The sequence below is a fragment of the Aethina tumida genome, chromosome 1 (assembly GCF_024364675.1).
Source record: "Aethina tumida isolate Nest 87 chromosome 1, icAetTumi1.1, whole genome shotgun sequence".
Taxonomy (NCBI): Eukaryota; Metazoa; Arthropoda; class Insecta; order Coleoptera; family Nitidulidae; genus Aethina; species Aethina tumida.
In genome coordinates, this window is record NC_065435.1 from 55,318,582 (window position 1) to 55,340,086 (window position 21,505).

General features: G+C 30.0%; 4 protein-coding genes across 8 annotated transcripts in view; 1 reads left to right on the plus strand and 3 right to left on the minus strand.

The window, feature by feature from the left end:
- The window catches only part of LOC109602724 (sodium/potassium/calcium exchanger Nckx30C), an 80,717-nt gene extending 77,936 nt beyond the window's left edge, over positions 1 to 2,781 (minus strand). For all 5 annotated transcript variants that reach the window (XM_020019193.2, XM_020019185.2, XM_020019178.2 and 2 more), the window contains exon 1: positions 1,854 to 2,781. In XM_020019193.2, coding sequence (XP_019874752.1) covers positions 1,854 to 2,711 — 858 coding nt within the window. In that variant the 5' untranslated portion in view covers positions 2,712 to 2,781. The remainder of the gene's footprint in view (positions 1 to 1,853) is intronic.
- Positions 2,782 to 5,298: 2,517 nt separating this feature from the next.
- LOC109602366 (apoptosis regulator BAX) lies at positions 5,299 to 6,289 on the plus strand. Its single transcript, XM_020018731.2, has 3 exons — positions 5,299 to 5,734; positions 5,789 to 5,959; positions 6,017 to 6,289. The coding sequence occupies exons 1-3, from the start codon at positions 5,402 to 5,404 to the stop codon at positions 6,119 to 6,121; spliced, it is 609 nt and encodes a 202-aa protein (XP_019874290.1). The 5' UTR covers positions 5,299 to 5,401; the 3' UTR covers positions 6,122 to 6,289.
- A 112-nt stretch (positions 6,290 to 6,401) lies between these two features.
- Positions 6,402 to 7,399, minus strand: LOC109602252 (GATA zinc finger domain-containing protein 1). Its single transcript, XM_020018582.2, has 3 exons — positions 6,965 to 7,399; positions 6,722 to 6,908; positions 6,402 to 6,632 (listed from the first exon to the last, which is right to left on the minus strand). Exons 1-3 carry the CDS (start codon positions 7,316 to 7,318, stop codon positions 6,466 to 6,468), a joined length of 708 nt encoding a protein of 235 aa, XP_019874141.1. The 5' UTR covers positions 7,319 to 7,399; the 3' UTR covers positions 6,402 to 6,465.
- A 10,104-nt stretch (positions 7,400 to 17,503) lies between these two features.
- LOC126265910 (nucleolar transcription factor 1-like) lies at positions 17,504 to 19,330 on the minus strand. Its single transcript, XM_049968812.1, has one exon. It carries the CDS (start codon positions 19,236 to 19,238, stop codon positions 17,649 to 17,651), a length of 1,590 nt encoding a protein of 529 aa, XP_049824769.1. The 5' UTR covers positions 19,239 to 19,330; the 3' UTR covers positions 17,504 to 17,648.
- Positions 19,331 to 21,505: the final 2,175 nt, after the last annotated feature.

Below are 21,505 nucleotides of genomic sequence, written 5' to 3' on the forward strand. Positions count from 1 at the left end.
GAATTAATATTACATCGATTTTTTACGTCGGGCGCTTCATTCAGCGAGTTAGCCGACCGAAATTATACATTTCATGGATAAGACTGTAAAATTGGAATAATCAGTGATCGCGAAAACGGGTTAGGAAAGGAGTTTAAAAGCCACTTCTAGGAAAATGTGGGTATCGTAAAAAATATGAGTGTGCTTAATATCGGGTTAAATTTTCCGGTAGTGCGATTGAATATTCAAATTTCCAATAAAATATTCAGCGACACGCAACAATACTGAACCGAAAAGGTAGTCAGTGTTCAGAAAGGACGGTTGAAGTATTTATGAAGTTACTTGGATCGTCACTGGTCATCGTTTACTTAATTGCATCATTTTCAGGTGGATTTCCAAAAATAATTCAAAAACGTCCTTCCATTATTACACTACTAGGAATTATATGGCTATATTACTGCCTAAGCATTCCATTGAAAGCAGTGATCCAATTTTCTGACGACATTTACATCTGGTTTCTATCCGTGACTAGCGGACCGTTCGGATATGCTCTGCAATATGAAATGGGAACATGAAAAATGTATTTCATTTGGTGCACACGGCGCGACCTAATGTAACTCGGTGGTTCCTATATAACTCCTTTATTCCACAATGGTTGGTGGATTTTCGGTTGAGTTTTTTAATGACTACTTCTCTTAGTGATATTACGTTTTATAATTATTCTTCAATATTTTACATTTATATAAAATATATCACGCATTTGTACCGTGAGCAAAAACTAGAAAAAATAATAATAACTAAAAAATAAAATAATTTTCATTTATTTTTATGTTGAATAAATTAATTTTTACAACATATTTAATAATTTAAATTGATATTTAATTTATTAAAAGAGTAATTATTTAAAATTATATGTCATAATCATCTTAAATTCTTCCAATTTACTCGGAAAAAATAGTTTCAATAAATTTTGATCGTTGGTATTATTCTTGAGAATCGTAGTAAATGAATAACTTTTCTTGTTCTATTTTCCCAGTTCATCTATAAACTCAATTATGTTTGTTTTGATAATATTTCCGGCTCCCAACTATATTATTAATATTCCCATACCTCAAACACGACTTATAACGAAGTAATATTGGTAACGAATAAATTATTCATAATCGTTGACGTCAACTAGATTTTCTCGTATTATTTCTATAATTTTTACAGTTTTTACAGTACAATGTATCATATTTATAAAATATTCAAAATTGGTATATTAAAGATTTGCATATTATCCTGATAAAACTTCATAATTCAAAAAAAAAAAAAAAAATAAAAACTGAAACAAAATGTTTGTTATTCAAAACTAAAAATATACAGCAAACATTTTAGACAGAACAATTATTGAAAAATTTATTTCGCATTAATTAATTGGTGATTATAAGAAAAAAAAAAACAAATATTTTATTCAGTTTATTGATTTGAAATTTGTAAGAAATGTATAAATAGGAAAAAAAACATGTAAAAATAATTAGGTCGAAACCATCAAATAAATCGTTTAATGTCTAGATCTTTCGTGTTTGCAATTTCGTGAACAATCCGCCATTTTTATTCTAGGCCGAGACGTGCTCAACAATTCCTTATAACCCCCAATTCGTATAAGTAGGCCAAATATTCCGGACCTGAACGCAACCGCCGATCTACACGACAAAAGTCAACATGAAAGGTTCGAGGAATGTTAAATATGGAAATATCTTGTTTTTTTAGGCTATTTCTGGGTACTATGGGTCTGATGAAATGACTGCATGTGTCAATATTTATGTTGTATGTACATGTGTGGTTGTTGGGTAGAAGCTGCAGTAAAGAAGATAAAGCGATAAAGTACATACCGTGGGCATGAGTTGGTCGGTACTGCGGACTCTGGTAACCTTGTTCTTGTAGATGAGTTTCTTGACGAGCCTTTCCATCGGTTGATTCCATTTCATAAAGCTGACGTAGGCAATGTAAAAGGAGAAGAGGATAAGGGCCTCGTACCAGTAGATGTTATTGTCCTTGAAGAACAATATCAACGTAATCAAACTAACTGAGTAGAAAAAGCAGTCTCTGAAAAGTGGCCACCAGGTAAGACTCAGAACAGTCCTGGAGAAGATCGCGCACATGCCGATGACGAAGAGGATGTTAAACACGGCCGAACCGACAATGGTACCGATGCCAACGTCGTCGAAGGAAACGAACACGCCTATGACACTGGTGAAGAGTTCAGGAGCACTGCCTCCTGCTGCCATAAAAGTGGCACCGGCCACGTCGTCCTGAATGGCGAGCTTCTCAATGATAACGTCCAGAGAGGGTACGAAGAACTCGTCACAAACTATGGCCAGGGCCACAAACATGTACACCACACCGAGTATGTGTAACAAGATCGCGCCATTTCTCCGCTGCTCCTCAGTGAACAGATCCTTGGGGAAGAGTGGGTCATCCTTCTGATGGGTCACGTTGCCGAACGTGGTGTTCGGCGGTTGAGTGGAATGGGGCTGTTGCGGCACCACTAACTTCGGTCCCGGCTTGGGGGTGACCGTACTTGTACTCGTCGGGACGTTGGCGGTGGCGTTGTCTTCTTCGTAGGGGTCCTCCTCGTAGACATGGAATTGTTTGGCGGCGGTGGCGTGGCGCGCGGCTACCAGAACGAGGAGTAGGAGCAGCTCCTTGGCCGTGCGACGGCCACGCGGGGGACTCGCGCTAGCTGTCATAGTTGATTGCGGGGCTGCTGGCTGTGAACAACAGTTCTTCGGTTGGCGCTACGGTTGTGGTGTGGAGCGCTTGCGGAGGCTGTCATTGCCTTGTGCCGTGCCGGGCGCGGACTGGCGGCCAACGCGACGGCGGTTATTCGACGGCGGCAGGGTAGGTCGATAGCGAGGCGGTGTGGCGCGCAGATTGCGCTATAGCCGAGGACCGGCGCTTTGCGCCCCCACACTCTCTGCATGGACGGCGGACAGACGGCGTGCCGCCGCGTTGCCACGCCGACCTACATAGGATCTGCTCTACTCCACTCTACAACCGCCAAGTAGGCCTTCACCCTTAGCCGAACACCAACATCAACACAAGACACTGTCCTTTACACCGTTACATGGTTCTCACGACTTTGTCTCTAATCTTTTCAACTGAAATCGAAATGTTCGAAACAAGATACTTTAAGTTTTTATCTATTTGATAAAAATTTCAATTCTTTCTCTATAAGTAAATCTTATTGAACGTTTTCTTAGAAATTCTCCATTTGAAATTGACAGGACTATTCAATGTTTCAGGTAGGTCTTATAAAATGTATCTTAATGTTACACTTGATGATTAAAATATATAAATATTGATTGAAATTGATGATTCATAAAAATTTGCAGTATTTTTCAGTATTATGCAGTTTTCTTCGGGGTATAAAGCGGCAAGTATTTGCCGTGAATCCATGAGTCCAGGACCAGGAGTTCATAACAAAGTTAAGTACACAAGTACATTACAAATACTACAAATATACATATACACCCGTACAGGGTGTATTGCTCCTTCAAAACTACATAGAGTTTTATTGCAAATTAAAAGAATATACGCAATAAAATGTTATTACAAAGCATAGACACTTGTTTTAAATTTGTGTTTGCATTATTCTGCTGCAATGGCGGACTACAAGATTGTTATTCTAACACCGCCATTGCACCTAATAATTCTAATCTCTAAATTTAAATAAATTTGCAGATGAAATTCCTATTAACTATAATAAAAACTGACAGTATGACTTTATGTTGCAATTTTATGTCTGTGCTGTAGCAGAAACACCTACAATGTATAAACCCAGTTTGTTTCACTGCATTGCAAAATATATTTTTATTTGCATTTGGATCGTTGGTCTAAGCAATGACTGTGTGAATACCAGATGTTGACCCGCTGCATCTATAGGATATGTGAGGAGCGTTCATGCAAAACGAGTCATATCCTCATAAAATAGTTTCGAGAAAAAATTTTTGCACTTAGGGTCTAAATATAGAACATAAAAATATCTATATAAGATATTGACAAATTATTAAAATCAACATTAATAAAAAAAAAATTAAAAAGGCTAACCAAATAAATATTTTATTTATTGTCTATGTCACTTAATTTTCAAGTTAAGCACATTTTTCACAGAATAGTTTTCAGATGTTGACAAATATATTTGTTTAAAAGAAATAGATCGGTAAAAATTAACGATAGAATTAATTTATTGTTACAGTGATACTTTTCAACAGAAAATAATTATATTATGTTATCATGGTGGTTCTATAGAAACAAATGTATAAAAAATTATACATCTTTAAAGGAAATTAAAAAAATTAATAAAAATGAAAAGAATATTTGAAATTATGCAATAAATAGTTTCAATCGATAAAAGCAAAGTTTTACATGAGACATTCATTTTACATTACAAGCTGTTTCATACTATGTAATTCATTCTGGATAATTTGACGTTATATGCATACGCAGAGATTTAAATGTGAAAAATACCTTCCACAATTAAAACTAGAGAGTACATTAATTTAAAGGATGCAGATTATTGATGATGTTAAGACGCTTTATAAAGGACCAATTATAATTGTTAGACAGAATATACAATCTATTTTTAAACAAATAATTATTATTTCAATTGGTAATTATATATTTTGAGTAATATGTAAGTGAAACTTTTTTGTGATTTCCAATAAAATCAGCGCATGTTTGCTGAAGAACATCCAAAATCTTTTCAGTTTGTAGACAGCAATAAAGATAATTTATTAAATATTTTATTTTACTATTGACTAAAACAAAATTATATTATACAAGGTGTTTCAAAGTTATCCGAAATATTTTAACCAGATATGCACTTTTAAAAAATAAGTCGATTTCTTCAAAAAAAAAATTGTAATAAGAGTCCAACAGAAAATGAGAAGAAAACCCTGTATAGAAACCGCATTTCCAAGATTTTGTATTGATCCAAATTTTAGAAAAGGAATCATTATAATTTTCTCCCGTAACAGATACTGTTGGTCAACAATTGTTTAAGTAGGGTACTTAATACAGTCTTTTTAACAGAATCGTAAATGTTCATATGGTTTCGTTGAAAATTCTTCTTATTATAACGGGTTTTTCTAAAAACTTAATTGATCAATTAAACCCAGTCGAAAAGTTAATAAAAAACTAAAATAATTAATTTAATTTTAGTCTAACTGAAAAATAATAAATTCATAATACATTATAAACATTCACGAAATAATAAAACGATCCATATCCACACCGTACAATAAAAAAGTGTATAAAAACTACATCATAAAACAAATTTATCCTGTGTACGTATGTGACAGTTTGTTTGTGTTTTTCTTAATAAATCTGGGTATTTTTCTTGTATCTTCAACTTTGTACGGCTACTTTGTGTTTGAAAATGTGTGATCCCAACGATTTAATAATAATCAATGAACTGCAACGCGGTACTGGTGCCACAGAATTACCAACAGATCCCGAAGTCATCAGGGAAACGAACGAACTTTATCTCACACACTTGATGTCCCAGATCAGACGCGTCGGTCTCGATGCCCCCCAATTAGGATCTACCAGAATGGAAAACGCGAGCAGGAACACCAGGAATATGCGAGCAGTAGCGGACATTTTCGAAAATTCACCACAGAGGCAGTGGGTACGAGAACAAGCCCACAACGTTGATTTGGATAGTCTCAATCCTCGTACATTTCAGGAACTGTTAATAGGATTATTTCAAGTTAGTATGTTGAATAGTTGAACAAGACGAGTTCGTAAATACTATTGTTTTCAGGAAGGTGGTGTTACATGGGAACGAGTTCTGGTTCTATTCTATTTCTGTACAGATTTATCGATACGTGCCTTACAGGAGAGGATAGCGGGATGTTTTATTAGGATTTACTACTGGACTACTTGCTATATCAGTGGAAGATTGGCTTATTGGATACAACAGCAGGGAGGATGGGTTCGCAGCTTTGTTTTCTAGTTTATAAGCTAATTAATATTTCGTGTATTTTTGTAGGCTGCCATTCTACCCTCCAGTAGAATTTCCAATTTATCCATTGTGGGAATCTGTATTGCGGGTGCCATCGCATTATGTTTGGTTGTAAGGAATATACGTAAGTGAGTAATATTACTCACTTTCGAAAACCATATGGTTTTGTGAATCATGTTTTATTATAAGATTGTTTTAAATTGTTTAAGGTTTGTTTGATTATTGTGTAATCGTTTGGTTAAATAATCTAATGATATTTTCATTGCAGTATGTGTAATAAAATATTTTTTTAAATCTTAAGAGGCTATTTTATTTATTTTACACTAACATGATTAGTAATAGTTAGTAACTATTGTATTGTGTGTTATTATACTACTACTGACCTATTAATCAATCTAATAATAAAATACGATTAAATAAAAAAATAATATATTTGTTGTATATAATTGTAAATGTTGTTAAAAACAAGTGTGAGTTTAACCAGCCATTCTTTTAATATTTTCCATGGTGGTCCATATATATCCTCCTACTGCTGAAGGACGCATATTTGGATAAGGAGAATTTCTGCACATGAAGTAATCTGATGGTGCATGCATTATAAACTCCATACAGTCTAAATCTCTAAGAACCTCCTCCTCAGGGCCTAATAAATAAAATTGTTTTTATCCAAAATAAATATGTGTATATATTCATGATTGTTTAAATCAATTAATTAAAATTTGAAAACCTTACCAATCACATAAGTGGCAGGATCAAATTTAACATTTGGAGGAGGACTCCTCTTAGTGGGTAAAAGCCATGTAATCACAGCACTTTTTTTACAATATTGATCTGTTAACAACCCTCTAATTTGGGCATAGTATTTATCTCCATCCTCACCAGTCATTGAAACTATGTCCCCTATTTGAATATAACTTCCCTGTAAAAATTATTACAATATAAACACATACTTTTAACTAACAACACAAAATTTACCTTGTGAAAAACATAATTACTCGTGACGGGAGTAGCAACGGCCATGGGCGCTTTCAAGGGTGGTCTCTGTTTAAAGATCTGTCTTCGGCCCTTGCCACTTTTTGGCTGAGCAGTTTTGGGCAAGGCGAGTGGATTTAATCGTGTCTTGTAAGATCTCGTTTGACGAATTTTACGTTTGCCGGTCTTATTTTCTTCCTGTTTATCGTCCTCATCCTCCTCCTGTTCTTTTTTCATAATATCTTTTGTTTCATTAACGCAGTTCAAACAAAGAGCCCCTAAATTTTCCGCATTTGTCCACATGGGAGATTCCGTGGCTTTGCATTTCAAACATGTTGGTGTACCTTTCATTGGCATGCCTTACCTAAAACGATTAAATATGTTTCTTGGTTCAATTTATTTGTTTACTAAGAATTGAGGTTAGAGTACAAGGTTAAGGGGCTGTAACTTAATGGTTTCTTTCATCGGCTTCCATTTGTACTTTAAAAAATCTTCTCTACGTCCCCACCGATAGATGTCACCTCAGGTGTTCGTAGTTTTCTGTAAGTAGCTAATTGAAATTTAAAAGCGGAGACATACCTAAAATTTTGAACGAATTTTCATTCGTTTAATATTTGAACTTATTCAATAACTTTTAATAATTACATATTATATTTGCCATCTATATTATATTAACCTGCAAATTGAATTAATATTTCAATTTTAATTTATTAATAATAATAAATTATTAAGCGATGGTAATATATAAGAATATGTTTTTCTTTATTTGAACTATAACGATGATATATTATTATTATAATTTTAGCTTAATTGTAATTAGTTTGATTTTTAAGTCTGAACCTAAAACTGAATAGTTATAAAATATTAATTAAATTATTATACATTATCTCTATAGTAGAAATATTTAGTTCATACAAGAAAAGTTTACAATATGTTAAAAAATAAGCTTGGGCGTCCCATTGATAGATGTCGCTAACAATGCATGTATTTTAATGCCTAGCGTAGTAAACTTGTAATTAGGGTCACATTTAAATTGATAAATTTAAATTGTTAAAGATTTTAATTAAAACAGTTACCATATGTATATTTTTATCACACACATAAATTGAATTTCTTTACATTTCAAACATTCTGACATAATATTTATTAATGTTTTTGCTCAAAAATTTGTTAAATACACATTTTTTTTTTAATGTATTTTTGTTATAGAACTGTTGAGATCGAAATGTCCACAGTGTGTTGTGTTTTTGGTGGTTTATCTATATGGTAAATCAAATTTTAGATGATCATCTTTGTCCGTTATAATGGAGACTGAAACAAAATTTATGAAATCTGTTTACAGATTGCAATAGCTCCTAATTTTTTCATTAAATTTCAAATACATTATATGTATTATTTAGAATAAAACAGATACAAGGGAAAAAAAATTTTACACATTTTAAGTTTTTTCATTATAATACACAAAGATGGTTATTTATCGGAAATTTAAATTAACAGTTAGATAACCCTTTAAAAACACAACAAATCACGTCCTGAAAGTTTCATTCTCAACAGCTCAATAACAAAGATACATTAAAGTGGAGCTCTTATAACAGGCACTGTTTAAGGAACCAGAATAAACGTCTGGGACTGTATCGTTAAAGAAACTTAAGAAACGTGCATTAATGAATTAAAATAGATCTCTTTGCATTAAAAGCAATACAATTGATGATATTTTATGAATCAACTCATTCGCCAATAAGCAAATAAGGAAGATAGTTGTTTGAATGAAACAAATATTTTTTAATTTTATTTAACTCATTATTATCAATGACCTTTTGCCATTTCTCTATCAACTTCAGTATGACTCCCTCGAAATCCTACGAAATATTTTTTAGATACTATTCTATCTTTAAGTTGTTTGGGCGAGTCGCCCTGTGCTCTCCTGACCTTTTGTTGACAATATTGTCGTAAAGAATTCATTTTATGCCACCGTCTACCTCTAAAATGTGTTGTTTCAGTACGATTATTGTTTTCGAAAGAGATAAAAGCAGAAATACATCTATCTATGTTAGGTCACACTTTAGCGCAACAAAGTAACATATTCCAATTATATTTAGTAAGAAATATCAGCAATAATAATTACTTATAATTATAAATTTTAAGAAAAGATAAGTGCTATTTGAAAGATATAGTGTAATAATATAATTTCATGTTGTTTTATTTAATTGTTATAAATATTACTGAAATGAAATTTTCATTCTGTATGAGTCGCATTGAAATAATTTATATGGAGATAACCCGAGCATACTATAACAATGTAAATTAGGCCAAAACCGACATGGAGAACACAATTGTTAAGTAATTGAATCCTTGGTGGATGTTTTGGTGTGCTGATGTTGACGGGTCAGTCATAATTTCGAAGAATTAATCAAATTACAGACTAATTAATATTGGAGATTAATTACTAGTTGACGTTTTAATCCTTATCACTAACTTTGTTTTCGCTCCGTCTACTCGGGATAAATATAACAAATTATTACTTGAACTAATTTTAAATTATAAACATGATTTCCTATTAATAACACGGAAAACCGTACAAAATAAATTCACAATGGTCGTTTTTAAAAAAACGTGATTCACGACACGTGTCTTAGGTGAATCAATTCGACAACAAGGAACATAATTAGTTGTAAACATAAACAAAACGCGTTTTCAATGTTGGAATAATTTATACGGGATACATGAGAACGGCGTGCGTATTATTTTTTCAGCAAATTTTTATGCCGAACGCATGTGGCGACAACGACGAAAAAAATTATTTCAATGTCAACCCCACGAACGATAATTTAAATAGATCCAATTAAATTGTACTCGTATTATAAAAAGCCCATTCTTTAAGCGTAACGTGGGAATGTTTCAGTTTTGATGGTCTCTGTAAAAAGGATTTGTTGACTTTGAGTGATTTTGAATTTCGTATTATTACTCCCACAAGAAAACTTGACCTAAAAAAGCACTGGCGTCATCAATTCCTCGTTGTGCTGGTTCAAAAAATTTATGATAATGTATTCCATTTGGGTCTTGTAAATACTTGTAAGGTCTCTATTTGTTTGGTAAACAATTTATTGAAAAAAATTGGACGGTTAAGATAAAATATTTTCCATTTTTTAATGACTTGTTTATTTTAATAGATTAATCGGGTTCAAATCAATCCTTGACATTAACTAGGCCTATCAAATATTGTTTCACAAGAGCAATAAAATTATTTGCAGAGATAAAGCATTTTATATCGAAAAAATATGAACTGAGCATCAAGTACATACATATTTATATTTAAAATATTTTTTAAAGTGTAGCAAAATCTCAAAAACTAAGCTTCATACATGAAAAAATACGTGTTAATTAATAATGTTGATTATTGAGCAACTGTTCATAACTCGTAATTTATTATATTTGGTAAAAAGAAAGAACAAATTTTTATTCACAAATACTAACGCATTGTTGTAATTTGGCTAAAGCTAATTTAATATGTCTTAAATCATTGTTTCTAGCAAGTTCGATTTTTAAAATAAAAAAGTTGCACATATCAGCTCGAAAATTTAAGTATCAATATAAAAAAGTGCATTTCGTAAGTTCTACCATTTTTCAAAATTAAACAAAAATGCTATCAGTTTTCGTACATATTTCAGAAAGGGGAGAAGATATCAAGATGCGATTTACAGCCATCAATGATGTCCGAATATTTGGACACATTGTGTATATTTAATTAATTTTATATTCTGGAAAATGTGTATATTGTATTCTGTAAATGTTTATCTAAATAAATCTATATTAGACACTACTTTTTTATACTCTTACGCTGAATATATTTTTTAATATTAACATAAAACTTGAGGCTGTTATAGTTTCAAAATATTAAATTAGATTAATAATTGTTATTAAAATGTTTATTGAGTTATTGAAAATTAGCTATCAAAGAAATATTCTTATAATTAGGCTAAAACTAATTACGAATATCACAAATTATTATTTTTTGAAATTATTATGATTTTTTTAAATACTTTAAAAACAAATTAAATAATAGTTTCTATTTGATATAATAAAATTGCACATATTTTGAAATTTTGATATTTTTTTGGTAATATCTTACGGTATATAAAAAATACCTGTAGAAAAATTTACCATTTAATTAAATAATAAGTAAATAAATCTACGGCAATCATATATGTATATACATATATACAATAGAGCTCCGGATATTTAAGACAATTTTAGACACATTAAGTATATAGTTTTTATACACGTGTGCTTAATATGTTTTGTGATATTTATGAAAAGCTTATAGATTGTTAAAGTTTCAAATTATTAAAATTTTAAATTATTTTTTATTTAAATTAAATATATTTATTAAGTTAGTAAAAATTATCTATCGAAGATGAGAAAACTTATCAAAAATACTACTGTCTAAAATAATTTAGTATACAGTAAAAGCTTTTTATTCGCGCTTCCTACACTCACGGTTTCACTATTCGCGGATTAAAAAAATATGACCCAATTTCTGTACTCGCGACTAAAGATTTCCTTATTCACGGATCTAAATCTGAACATCGGTACAATATCCTTTGTAAACGCGCCGTTAAATGGACTAATAAAATAGTAAAATAGACCTTATTACAACTATGACAAAAGTATGTTTTTAAATAATATCGATGCTGTATTTTTTCGGTCTTTGACATAAGCCGCCTTCGCCGTGTTCGGTTGTTTATGAGAATTCAAACAAACAGTTCCATCCTTTGGTAAGAGCCGCATTGCATATGCATTTATAGTTTCATCTTTCCATTCGTTACAAAAATTTTGAACGAGTAATTGATCAATAAAAAATCCGAAGATAAAATAAGGTTACAGACGACCTTCAACTTCAATCCAGCAATAGAAAAAATGGAAGTGGCGGAACAAAGTCTTATTTTTAAGAGGCAAATTGCTAATGCTTCTGCTGAATATCAGTCTGAATTGAAAGAGCTTCTAAAAACTGCCAAGCAAGAATAAATTACAAAATTCTTTAAGCCATTGCCTAAGCCTGAAGATAATAGTTAATCAGTAGGTTAAAAACCTCAATTAAATTGTTTTTTTATATTTTTTGAGAAAAATTATACAAAAAAGATATCAAGATCCAAAAAATATTAAATAAATAATATTTATCATTAAAATTAAAATTATTTATTGAGTTAGTAAAAAATTATCTCTCTAAGATGAGAAAATTCGTTAGATATATTTTTGTAATTTAACAAAAACATTTTAAGTGTATTATAAATTATTATTTCTTATAAGCTTATTTTTTTTTAGATATTTTAAAGACAAATAATAATAGAAATAAAAAAGTTGTACATATAACCTTGAAGTTTTACGAGATTTTTTTGGTAAATTTCTTATACAAAGTAAAAAAGTACCTGTAGAAAGTTTTACCTTTAAAAAATTAAAAAAAAGCTGTTATACTTTTTCTGCAGGCTGATATAGTTAAAAACTCTAAAATATTAAATTAATATATTATTCAAACAAGAAATATTTATTGACTTGGTAAAAATTACCTATCGAAGATGAGAAAATATCGAGGTTAAATATAAAAATTAGCATATGTTGTTGCTATTTCAGCTCAAAAGATATATATTTCAAAATATTTATTTACCAGTGACATGTATTACAAGTAAGCAATATTCTTTTTTCAATATATATAACTAATTGTCACTATTTAATGGAACTTTTGAGAATTTAATTTCAATTCAATAATTAAATTTATTTGCATTAAATGTTCTAATTTATATTTTTTCCTTTCATGAGTAACAAATAAGTTAAATAAAAAAATTTTGTTTATGACATTGTCCTAGAAAATTGAGCTCATTTAACTGAAAAAATAATTTGTTTTTGCCACGTATCTTAAATTACAAAAAAAAACATATGTATTTGTCTGAAAGTTCACGCGACGTTTCCGTCCGGCACAACATTTTTAATATTAAACATAAAATTAAAATTAAGCCCAAGATCACTGTGTCAAGGGTAGTTGTCTGTTTCCCAACGGACGAAAATGAGAACAATTTTATTACGAAATTTTCAATGTCAATATCTGGTATTAGAACGAATTGGTATATTAGGAAATCCGATATGATTATGTAAAATACTTCATGTAATTAATCTTAAAATAGAAATAAACCGTGTAACATTCGCTTAATTGATGTTGTTGTTCCACCTATTTTCTTTTTGATAGACCTCTGGTCCCTTAAGAAACAGCAAAAACAATATGTGAATAGAAACGCTGACCCCTTAACCAGATAAAATTTTTATTACCAACATGCGCAAACGTTATTTTCAAATACGCGTGTTTATATCATTACGTCATAATAATATGAATTAAAACTGATAATAAATATTTATAAGGAAATTAGCATATCCAAGCGAACCTGCTCCGTGGAGATATATTCAGTTATTACTGTTCTTAACTGGTAAGATTCGTACCACTTACAATCGTTTTTCTGTGAAAAATTCAGTTGTGAAACGCAAAAAAAGGAAAATTTTCGAGAAAAAAACTCGGATTATTTTCGCAGCCGATGTACTGCAACCTTGTACTTTGACACCAATCTTATTTCCTTTTGGAAGAATGCATATTTTCGCAATTAACTTTACAAATGCGACAACAAAGCGTGGGAGTTGGGCACACATTCCAATAAAATTAATTACAGCCGTGGCGTTTGTTACGTCTATTGCCACACGGGTTTACACGCACACTTCCGTCCGTCGCAATGTTTTTTACATTTGTAGAATTGGTACCAAGTTCACTGTGTCAATGGTGCGACGAATAAATTGCGTTGGTTGCGAAATTATCAATGTTCGAAGATGACTCTCCTTTCTTATCTCGTTTGATATACTTCGTGATTAAAGTCTGTGAATTGTTTTTTCACTTGAATTAGCCAGCATGCGGTTTCCGTTTTATTTTAGATCCTTTTATCTTTCGAAAATTGCAGTTCGTAGATGTTTAATTAAAAAAGTAATTAAAATCAAATCCCACAGCAGCTGTAACGAAATATCAGTAAGTGATCTCTCAAAGAAGAGCAATTTCAAAGAACTTTTATGGATTTAGGGAGAATGTAAGGTTCATAAAGCAAATGGCTGAAAAATATAATAAAAGGTGAATTCATATTTCACATTGACAGTTAATTCGATCAATTCAGCCCGAATAACTTCTCCGGATTAGTCGCTTTTGTGACAGTGAACTTCTTGGTAGATCTTTTAGTACTAGATAGGAGAGACAAATGATAAAATTCATGTATTCATATACTGAAACCATTTGGTGAGAACATTAAGATTGTCTAAAGTTCACCTTCCTCAAATACTTACACAAGTCACAGATTGTTAACGTAAGGATTGTGAATTTATTAAAACTCGCTTTGAATGAGTAGTAAAAGGAGCAGTCCTTTTATTATGTCAGTTAGTCAATTTAGACTCAGTTTATAATTTTGCATGAAAAATAAACACGATTATATTGAGAAAGTTGAAACAAAGAGAAATATAAACTTATAATTGTCAAAGTTAATTCCTTCTTTGTTTTTTATTTTAATTACTCTCGAAAAATTTCCATTTCTTCTTCAGACACATAATTGATACTAATTGCTCAAAAAATCCACCAATAAATACATCAAAAATTGTAGAGCTGGATTAAAATAATAATTTTGATTTCAAATGTTAGCATTTATTTTTTTCATAAAACACCACTGTAAAAATATTTATTAATCTCGCCCGATCTACGTCAATAACGGCGACAAATTGATTGGATTCGAGGACTGTTCGGTTCTTGAAACCGCGACCATCAACTGGCAATCGACGGCCATTCCGTTCCTGAAATTTAATTTATTTAATTGACCGGACGCGCGAATTTATTCCAAGCGAATTAAAATTGTGAAACGCGAATGCTGAAAGGAAATATCCACTGGAGTCTTTCATTAACATTCCGGTATGGTGAAATTTATGAGTTCCAATTGCAATTTTTAATTGTTATTTATTTTTAGGATATCTGGTTTTCGGCATAATGTTTAGTGATGAACATGTATGAATATTGTAGCGATAATTTCAATGGAATTTCCTCAATTACGCAAGTTTTATTATTGCGTTAATTTCTAAATATTCCTGAAACAAAAAAAAAATAATAGGAGATTGTATACGTTTAAAAAGGAAAAAGTAACCATCTGATGAACTGATGAATAATGAAGAAAAAATATTTTAATGTACAGTTTAATTAAATATTATAAATCATTCATATTGTAAATAATATGTACCAAAAAATATATTTACGTTTTTGGTTCATAATTTATTTGAATAAATTTTCATATTATATTTTAACATTTTTGTATTAAACTGCATATATTATTTGAAAGTTTTTTTATGTTCTTTCTAATTATGATATTAACTTTTTTCACATTGTATTTAAAACTTCTCTTTTTGAGTCAGAAATTTAAAGTGTTCAAAAAGCAGCTTAAAGCAATTGGCATGTCACCCTCTCAATGGCTGTAAATGATGAAATCCAACGATTTTAGTTTGATCTGCTTAAAAGATGAACAAAATGAAGTGCGTCCTGTAACCAGCGTTTAACAAATGCGAATTTTCTTCTTGAACACATGTCCTAACAATGGGTTGAAGCTGGTAAACCTGTTGGAACAGTACTTAACAACTGCTTATCGTTGAAATCTCCTTAAAATATTACTTTATATATAATAATTTAAATTATTTAATATATTTTTGTTACCTCAGAAATAATCAAATTTTTTTAAATTGAGTGCTAATGGCAGAAAGTTTTATAAATTTTTATGATTATTTACAGCATAATATACTAATTAATGCAGTTTAAGGGTTAATTTATGGTATTTCATTGGTCGAAGTGAAACTGTAAGAAAAGTTATAATTCAGTGTCACCAAGATCGAGTGAAAGAGTTTACGGGTAAATAAGTCAACGTCAAAAAACAATCAAATGTTATCGTCAAATGAAATTAAAAGCAACCTGGGGAAAATGGAATGGAATGGAAATTAGTTCAAGGACTGTGAGAAGATGATTAGTGGTTAGGGGTTTGTTTGACCACAGACCTACAAGAAAAGTCTAATACTGACTTGCTGATTAATTGGACCACAGAACAGAAGTTTTTAGTCACAAGTCTAAATATAATTTATAAAAAAATGATATGTTAAACATCCTATATAGACAAAACTACACAAAAAGCTTTTTATAACCACAGCGAAACATGGTGGTAGTTTAATTACGCTGGGGATCCTTTAATTTTCTTGACGTAGACCCCCTTAGACTGGTTTATGTACAGGGATATATTAAACAACAATTTACCTCCATATATTGAAGAAATGATCCATGACGGAATGGTTAAGAGATGGTTTATCTTAACTGTCCCAATCTTTAGACTTCTTATATATGTAACATCTTGTAAAATAAGAATATGGTAGGTTTTATAATGCTATAGTAGTAAATTAATATTATTATAACAGTTCACATTAAAATATCTTTTAATTACAATAAAATGATATAACTCTCATATACAGTGGCGGAAAAAAGTATGAAATTGTTTTAAAAATTGGATTTTTATCTTCAGAAATTTTTCATATTTGTTGTAATGGTGTTTAACAAATTCGCTAGTTTGTGTTTACGGTCCAATATATTAGTATTGCCGTTCATCGTTTTTTATTTAGGTCTTTTAATCGGATATGTTTTTTGACTTGGAAAAAAGTATGGAATATTATTTCCTTAAATTCTTAACATTTTCGGTCGGTTTCATCGTTGAAATGACTAAATATTTACTTTTCACTTCAATTTGGGAAAAGAGTAGTTGAACTTTATGAAATTAGCCAAACGCAATGTGACGAGGTAAAAACATTAAATATTACTCAGAGGGCTGTTTCGAAGACTTTGTATAAACTCAAGGTGGTGTTGAAAATTGACGCAAACCAGGACGTCCACGAAAAATCACTCCCAAGATGTACAAAATTATAAAAAGTTTTCTTGTAAAACATCAAGACAAATCACGGAGAAATTTTTAACACAATTTAATCCAGATGGTATCAAAGAAAAACAGAGCGTCCCGCCTGGATTTGCAAAATCCCACTCAGGAAAAATGGCACTGTCCTTTGGAGTGACGAAAGTAAATTTAATTTGTTTGGGTCAGATGGTAGAACATTTGTGAGACGGTCGGTGGGGCAACGACACCATTTTAAATACCAAATTCTACGGTTAAACATGGTGGTGGAAGCATTATGGTTTGATGATGCTTTTCTCAAACCAAAATTAAACCACACCATGTTCCCATTTGCCGAGGAAGAAATGCCACTTCGTTGGATATTTCAACAAGACATCGATCTCAAACACACTTCTAATATTATTAAGAGTGATTTCTAAGAAACAACAACAAATAAGTAAATATTCCATACTTTTTTTCACCACTAAATTTTATTATATATATTTTTTTAATTTGTTTTGACCATTTCACAATTTTTATACATCCCAAAATAAAAATATTTACAATATTTTTACTTATTTTATTTAAAAAAATTCTACAGTAATTTATATTTTTTAATATGTATAAATATGTATATAATTTGCATAAAAAATTTGCTGTATTTTTTATATATAAACGATTACTCAAGGAACGTTAATATTTCTCCTGCTTTAAGTTGAAAATCGCCATAAACTGTTTTGTCTCGACTTAATCAAGTCTTCAGTGAGCGTCTGAAGAAAGGTAATGTGCCTAACTTTCTCAAGCATTAAATGTTCATAATATCTCTCTCTCATTTCTGGGGCTAAGTTTCTCCAAATTGTAGCAGGGTCTTGTCGTCCCGAGTAATTTTTTGCAAAAGCTTCATAGGCCTCCGGAAAGTCTGACGGTTCCATGGATTTATGTCGCTTTTTAGGCAAGGGCGAATTTCTTTCACTCGATTTACGCTTCCTTCCATATGAAGTTTCAAACGCGTAATCCACATCTTCGGGAACAGTATTCAAATATTCTTCGTAATTCTTTTTATACTCTTCTATTAACTGCGCATGTTGTGTCTTGTATATTCGTTTTCTCTCTTCGTTGCAAGCCTGCCATTCTGACGCCACGTAGGTAATTCTGCGCCTTGGAGGAATGTTTTTGATTTGATCACTTTTTAGCAATTGTTGTGAGAAGAGCAAATAAGGATTTGAAGGTGGTTTAATGGGTTTACCAGTTGCCTGTTCCAAAATATTGCTCTCTTTTTTGCTAAGTTTAACTGCTTTATAATCTTCATATTGAGGATGAATTGTTTTATATAATTTCATCTCTTGTTCGTATTGTTCTTGATGTAACAGTGCTAAACCTATCCAAACTAATTTGGAATCATCTGACATTTTATTCCACTCATCTCTGCAAGTCTTCTTAAACTGCTCTTTATCTGTGGACGCCAAAGTCTGCCTTTCCTTTTCTGAGAGTACGTAAAAAGTAAATGGTGATGGTGGTTTTTTCGGTCGCTTCTCAGTTATTTTAAGATCTAGTTCATAGCCCGGATTATTTTGATAAAATTTAATGTAGTTTCGGGCATCTACAAGAACCTCACTTAATAACCTGAACTTTCTCAATTTTCCATAAAGTAAACTCCATACGTATTTACAATCATCTTCTGTATGGTTGTTAAATTTTAATTTTGCCCAAGCGTGTCGACCAATGCGTGTGGATAATATTTTGTGTTGTGTTATATATGACTCAATATTATCAATCAATGTTAGAATATCTTCGATGGGCCAATTTTCCTGATTTTCCTCGGCATTCTGTGCTTCATTTCCTTGTGTTGTGCTGTTTTTGGATCCTTTAACAGTGTCAGTTCTATTGAAATCTGCCTCTGTAAGAGTAGTTTGGTCCTTGGTGTTATTGTTATTTAATTCTGTAGTGTCACAAATATTTTGTGGCGCAATTAAATCTGTCCCTACAGAGGCATGTTGTTTAGTAGGGCTTTCATTGGAGTTTTCTTTGTTAAAGGCAATATCTCCCGCATTTGATTGAAGTTTATTGACGGAACTGTCATTTTTTGGATTTATATTGGAATTTGGATCTTTTAATTCGAAAGGAGGTTCTATAACTTTATTATCACCTGTAGCGTGGTCGACTGGGCCCTCACCTTCATCAATTTTGATAGAATTGGTCGTATTTCCCTTAGTGTCGCCGGTACCACCATTTCCATCATCTGAACCATGTACTTCATTTTGAGGTTTCTCTGCAGGACTGTTCTCTGTGTCGTCTTCCATGCCTTTTCGAAATGTTTTTGCTTTCGTTTATATTTATTTTTACTTTATTTTATTAAAAAAATGTATATTTTGAAATGTAGTGACCAACTCAAATGACATCGTTGACATACATAATTTGATGTAGTTGTATAAGCGCAAACTAGATTTTCTTAGTAACAGTTGAGCATGTTGTGTTGATGTTCAGATTCTTTACTAAATTACTTAATTTCAATTTTAAACGATTATTATATTATATTCTCATTATACATGTGAGTATGAGCTATCAAAATATAATACTGAACAAAATTATTATTATTAACTTTATTAGTTACTAATTTCAAATTAGAAATTATAAAAATTAATCAGTATGTTGTTTTAATATCACCTTAATTAAACATTTAACAAATTTTCTAAAAAATACGCAAAATACTTTGGAAGAATGATACAATTTAAATAATTGTCTAAAATTGTTGATTTTTTTTAGAAAATCAAAAACTAAACTTTTGTAATGTTTATATTAATTTTATATTACCACATAAAAATCTGTATATATGTATTTGAGTGATGAGTTGATATTAATGTTCGATATTAATTTTTATATATAAGATTATGTGATACCGGTTCATTGAGCAAATATTATTCCTAGAAATGAAGGAGAAATTCTAGCATAGAGATGAGAGTGTGGAGAATGTCAACTAAGATGATAATAATAATAATAATAATAAATTTTATTTATGTGAGAATCCAATGTTTATTCACAATTTTCTATTTATTTTGGTCTATACTGTTACCCCGTTAAATATTTTACATTATTTTATTAATTCTGATCTCTAACAGAGCGGTTACTAAATATTAATTCTTATAAAATATTATTTGAATTTATGATGAAAATTTAATGCAAGAATATTTAGTTATGAAGGGACAACATTTCTTTTGTAAAATAAATATAAACTCATTTCGTTAGTTAAATTGCAATTTATTGAAATCATAAAAGAATAACATCTATTGAATATTTTTCAAAAATAGAAACTAAATAATTATAATATTTCTTAAATATGAAATACATTTCATATTTTATTATTATAATAATTTAATAATAATAATAATAATAATAATAATAATAAATAAATAACTCATAAATGTCATGTATGTGAATAATATTTGTGTCCATTATAATAAAGGTTCTGTTATGAAATAATATAATATAATAAATATTATATAATAATAATAATAAACTAGTTTATTCTCACAATGGAAATTTTAACTTTTAAAAGGTCAAATAATTGAATAAAAATAATAAAATGATATTTTAACATTTTATTTAAATTGAGTTAAGCTTTTTATACTAAACTGTATTTCTACGTGTGGAAAAAATAAACATGTGAATTAACTGTATTTGAACATATATCATTTAAAACTTAAGTATATAATACTATTTTTTCAAAGAATTAAAATTAATTATCAAAAAATATTTGCGAAAAAAAATCTTCTTTCGAAATTTTAATTAAATTTAATCTAATACAAATATAAATATATAATTTTATAAAACCAAACTGTCTTTCTATCCATTTAATATAATAATTATAAATATAAGATAAATTATAAAAATAATATGTTATTAAACTGCAAAAAACGTTTAATTTTAGTAATATCAATAATAAAGTAAAATTTGATCATCACTGAAAATAAAAAATGGTGGCATTTACTTATTTCGTGAATTTCAATATACTTGTATGAGAAATTTTTGGGAACCATTTTCATAAATATCAGGGTTTTTCAGTGTTGTTTTTATAATTTTACAATATCTTTTGAGAATCAAAATTTCTTTTTGTGGGTTATATAAAAAGATTTTGCGGAGATCAATATAAATGTGTAGTTCAAATTGTACCTAGATTCAACATCATGAAAAAGAAATTATTTAATTTGAATATTTATAAATTTTACACAACAATAATTAATAACAATTAAAATTTAATAATTATTTTATAAATGTATAATACGTCAATATCGTGAATGTAAATGAAATGAATATTTTATTTTCTTAACAGAAATCTTTATTTGTAGAGGTTTTTAATTAAATATTATTAATCATTTAATAAAGTAAAAATATCTAACACGTGAGAAAGAAAATAATATATAATTAAAATGTTAAGATTACAACAAAATAAAAACTTTAAGTCTGCTCAATGTTTATTTTAACATTATGGACAAGTATAACTATTATTGTTAATAATGAAGGTAAAGTATAATTTGATCTGGAAATAAACAAATTGTAGCTTAGATTGTAG

Coding starts and splice junctions, on each gene's coding strand:
- LOC109602366 (XM_020018731.2), top strand. CDS start 5,402: ATGTGTGATCCCAACGATTTAATAATAATCAATGAACTGCAACGCGGT. Junction 5,735..5,788: donor TGTTAATAGGATTATTTCAA/GTTAGTATGTTG, acceptor TATTGTTTTCAG/GAAGGTGGTGTTACATGGGA. Junction 5,960..6,016: donor TACAACAGCAGGGAGGATGG/GTTCGCAGCTTT, acceptor GTATTTTTGTAG/GCTGCCATTCTACCCTCCAG.
- LOC126265910 (XM_049968812.1), bottom strand. CDS start 19,238: ATGGAAGACGACACAGAGAACAGTCCTGCAGAGAAACCTCAAAATGAA.
- LOC109602252 (XM_020018582.2), bottom strand. CDS start 7,318: ATGCCAATGAAAGGTACACCAACATGTTTGAAATGCAAAGCCACGGAA. Junction 6,909..6,964: donor GTAATTATGTTTTTCACAAG/GTAAATTTTGTG, acceptor TAATTTTTACAG/GGAAGTTATATTCAAATAGG. Junction 6,633..6,721: donor TCCTGCCACTTATGTGATTG/GTAAGGTTTTCA, acceptor TTTATTTATTAG/GCCCTGAGGAGGAGGTTCTT.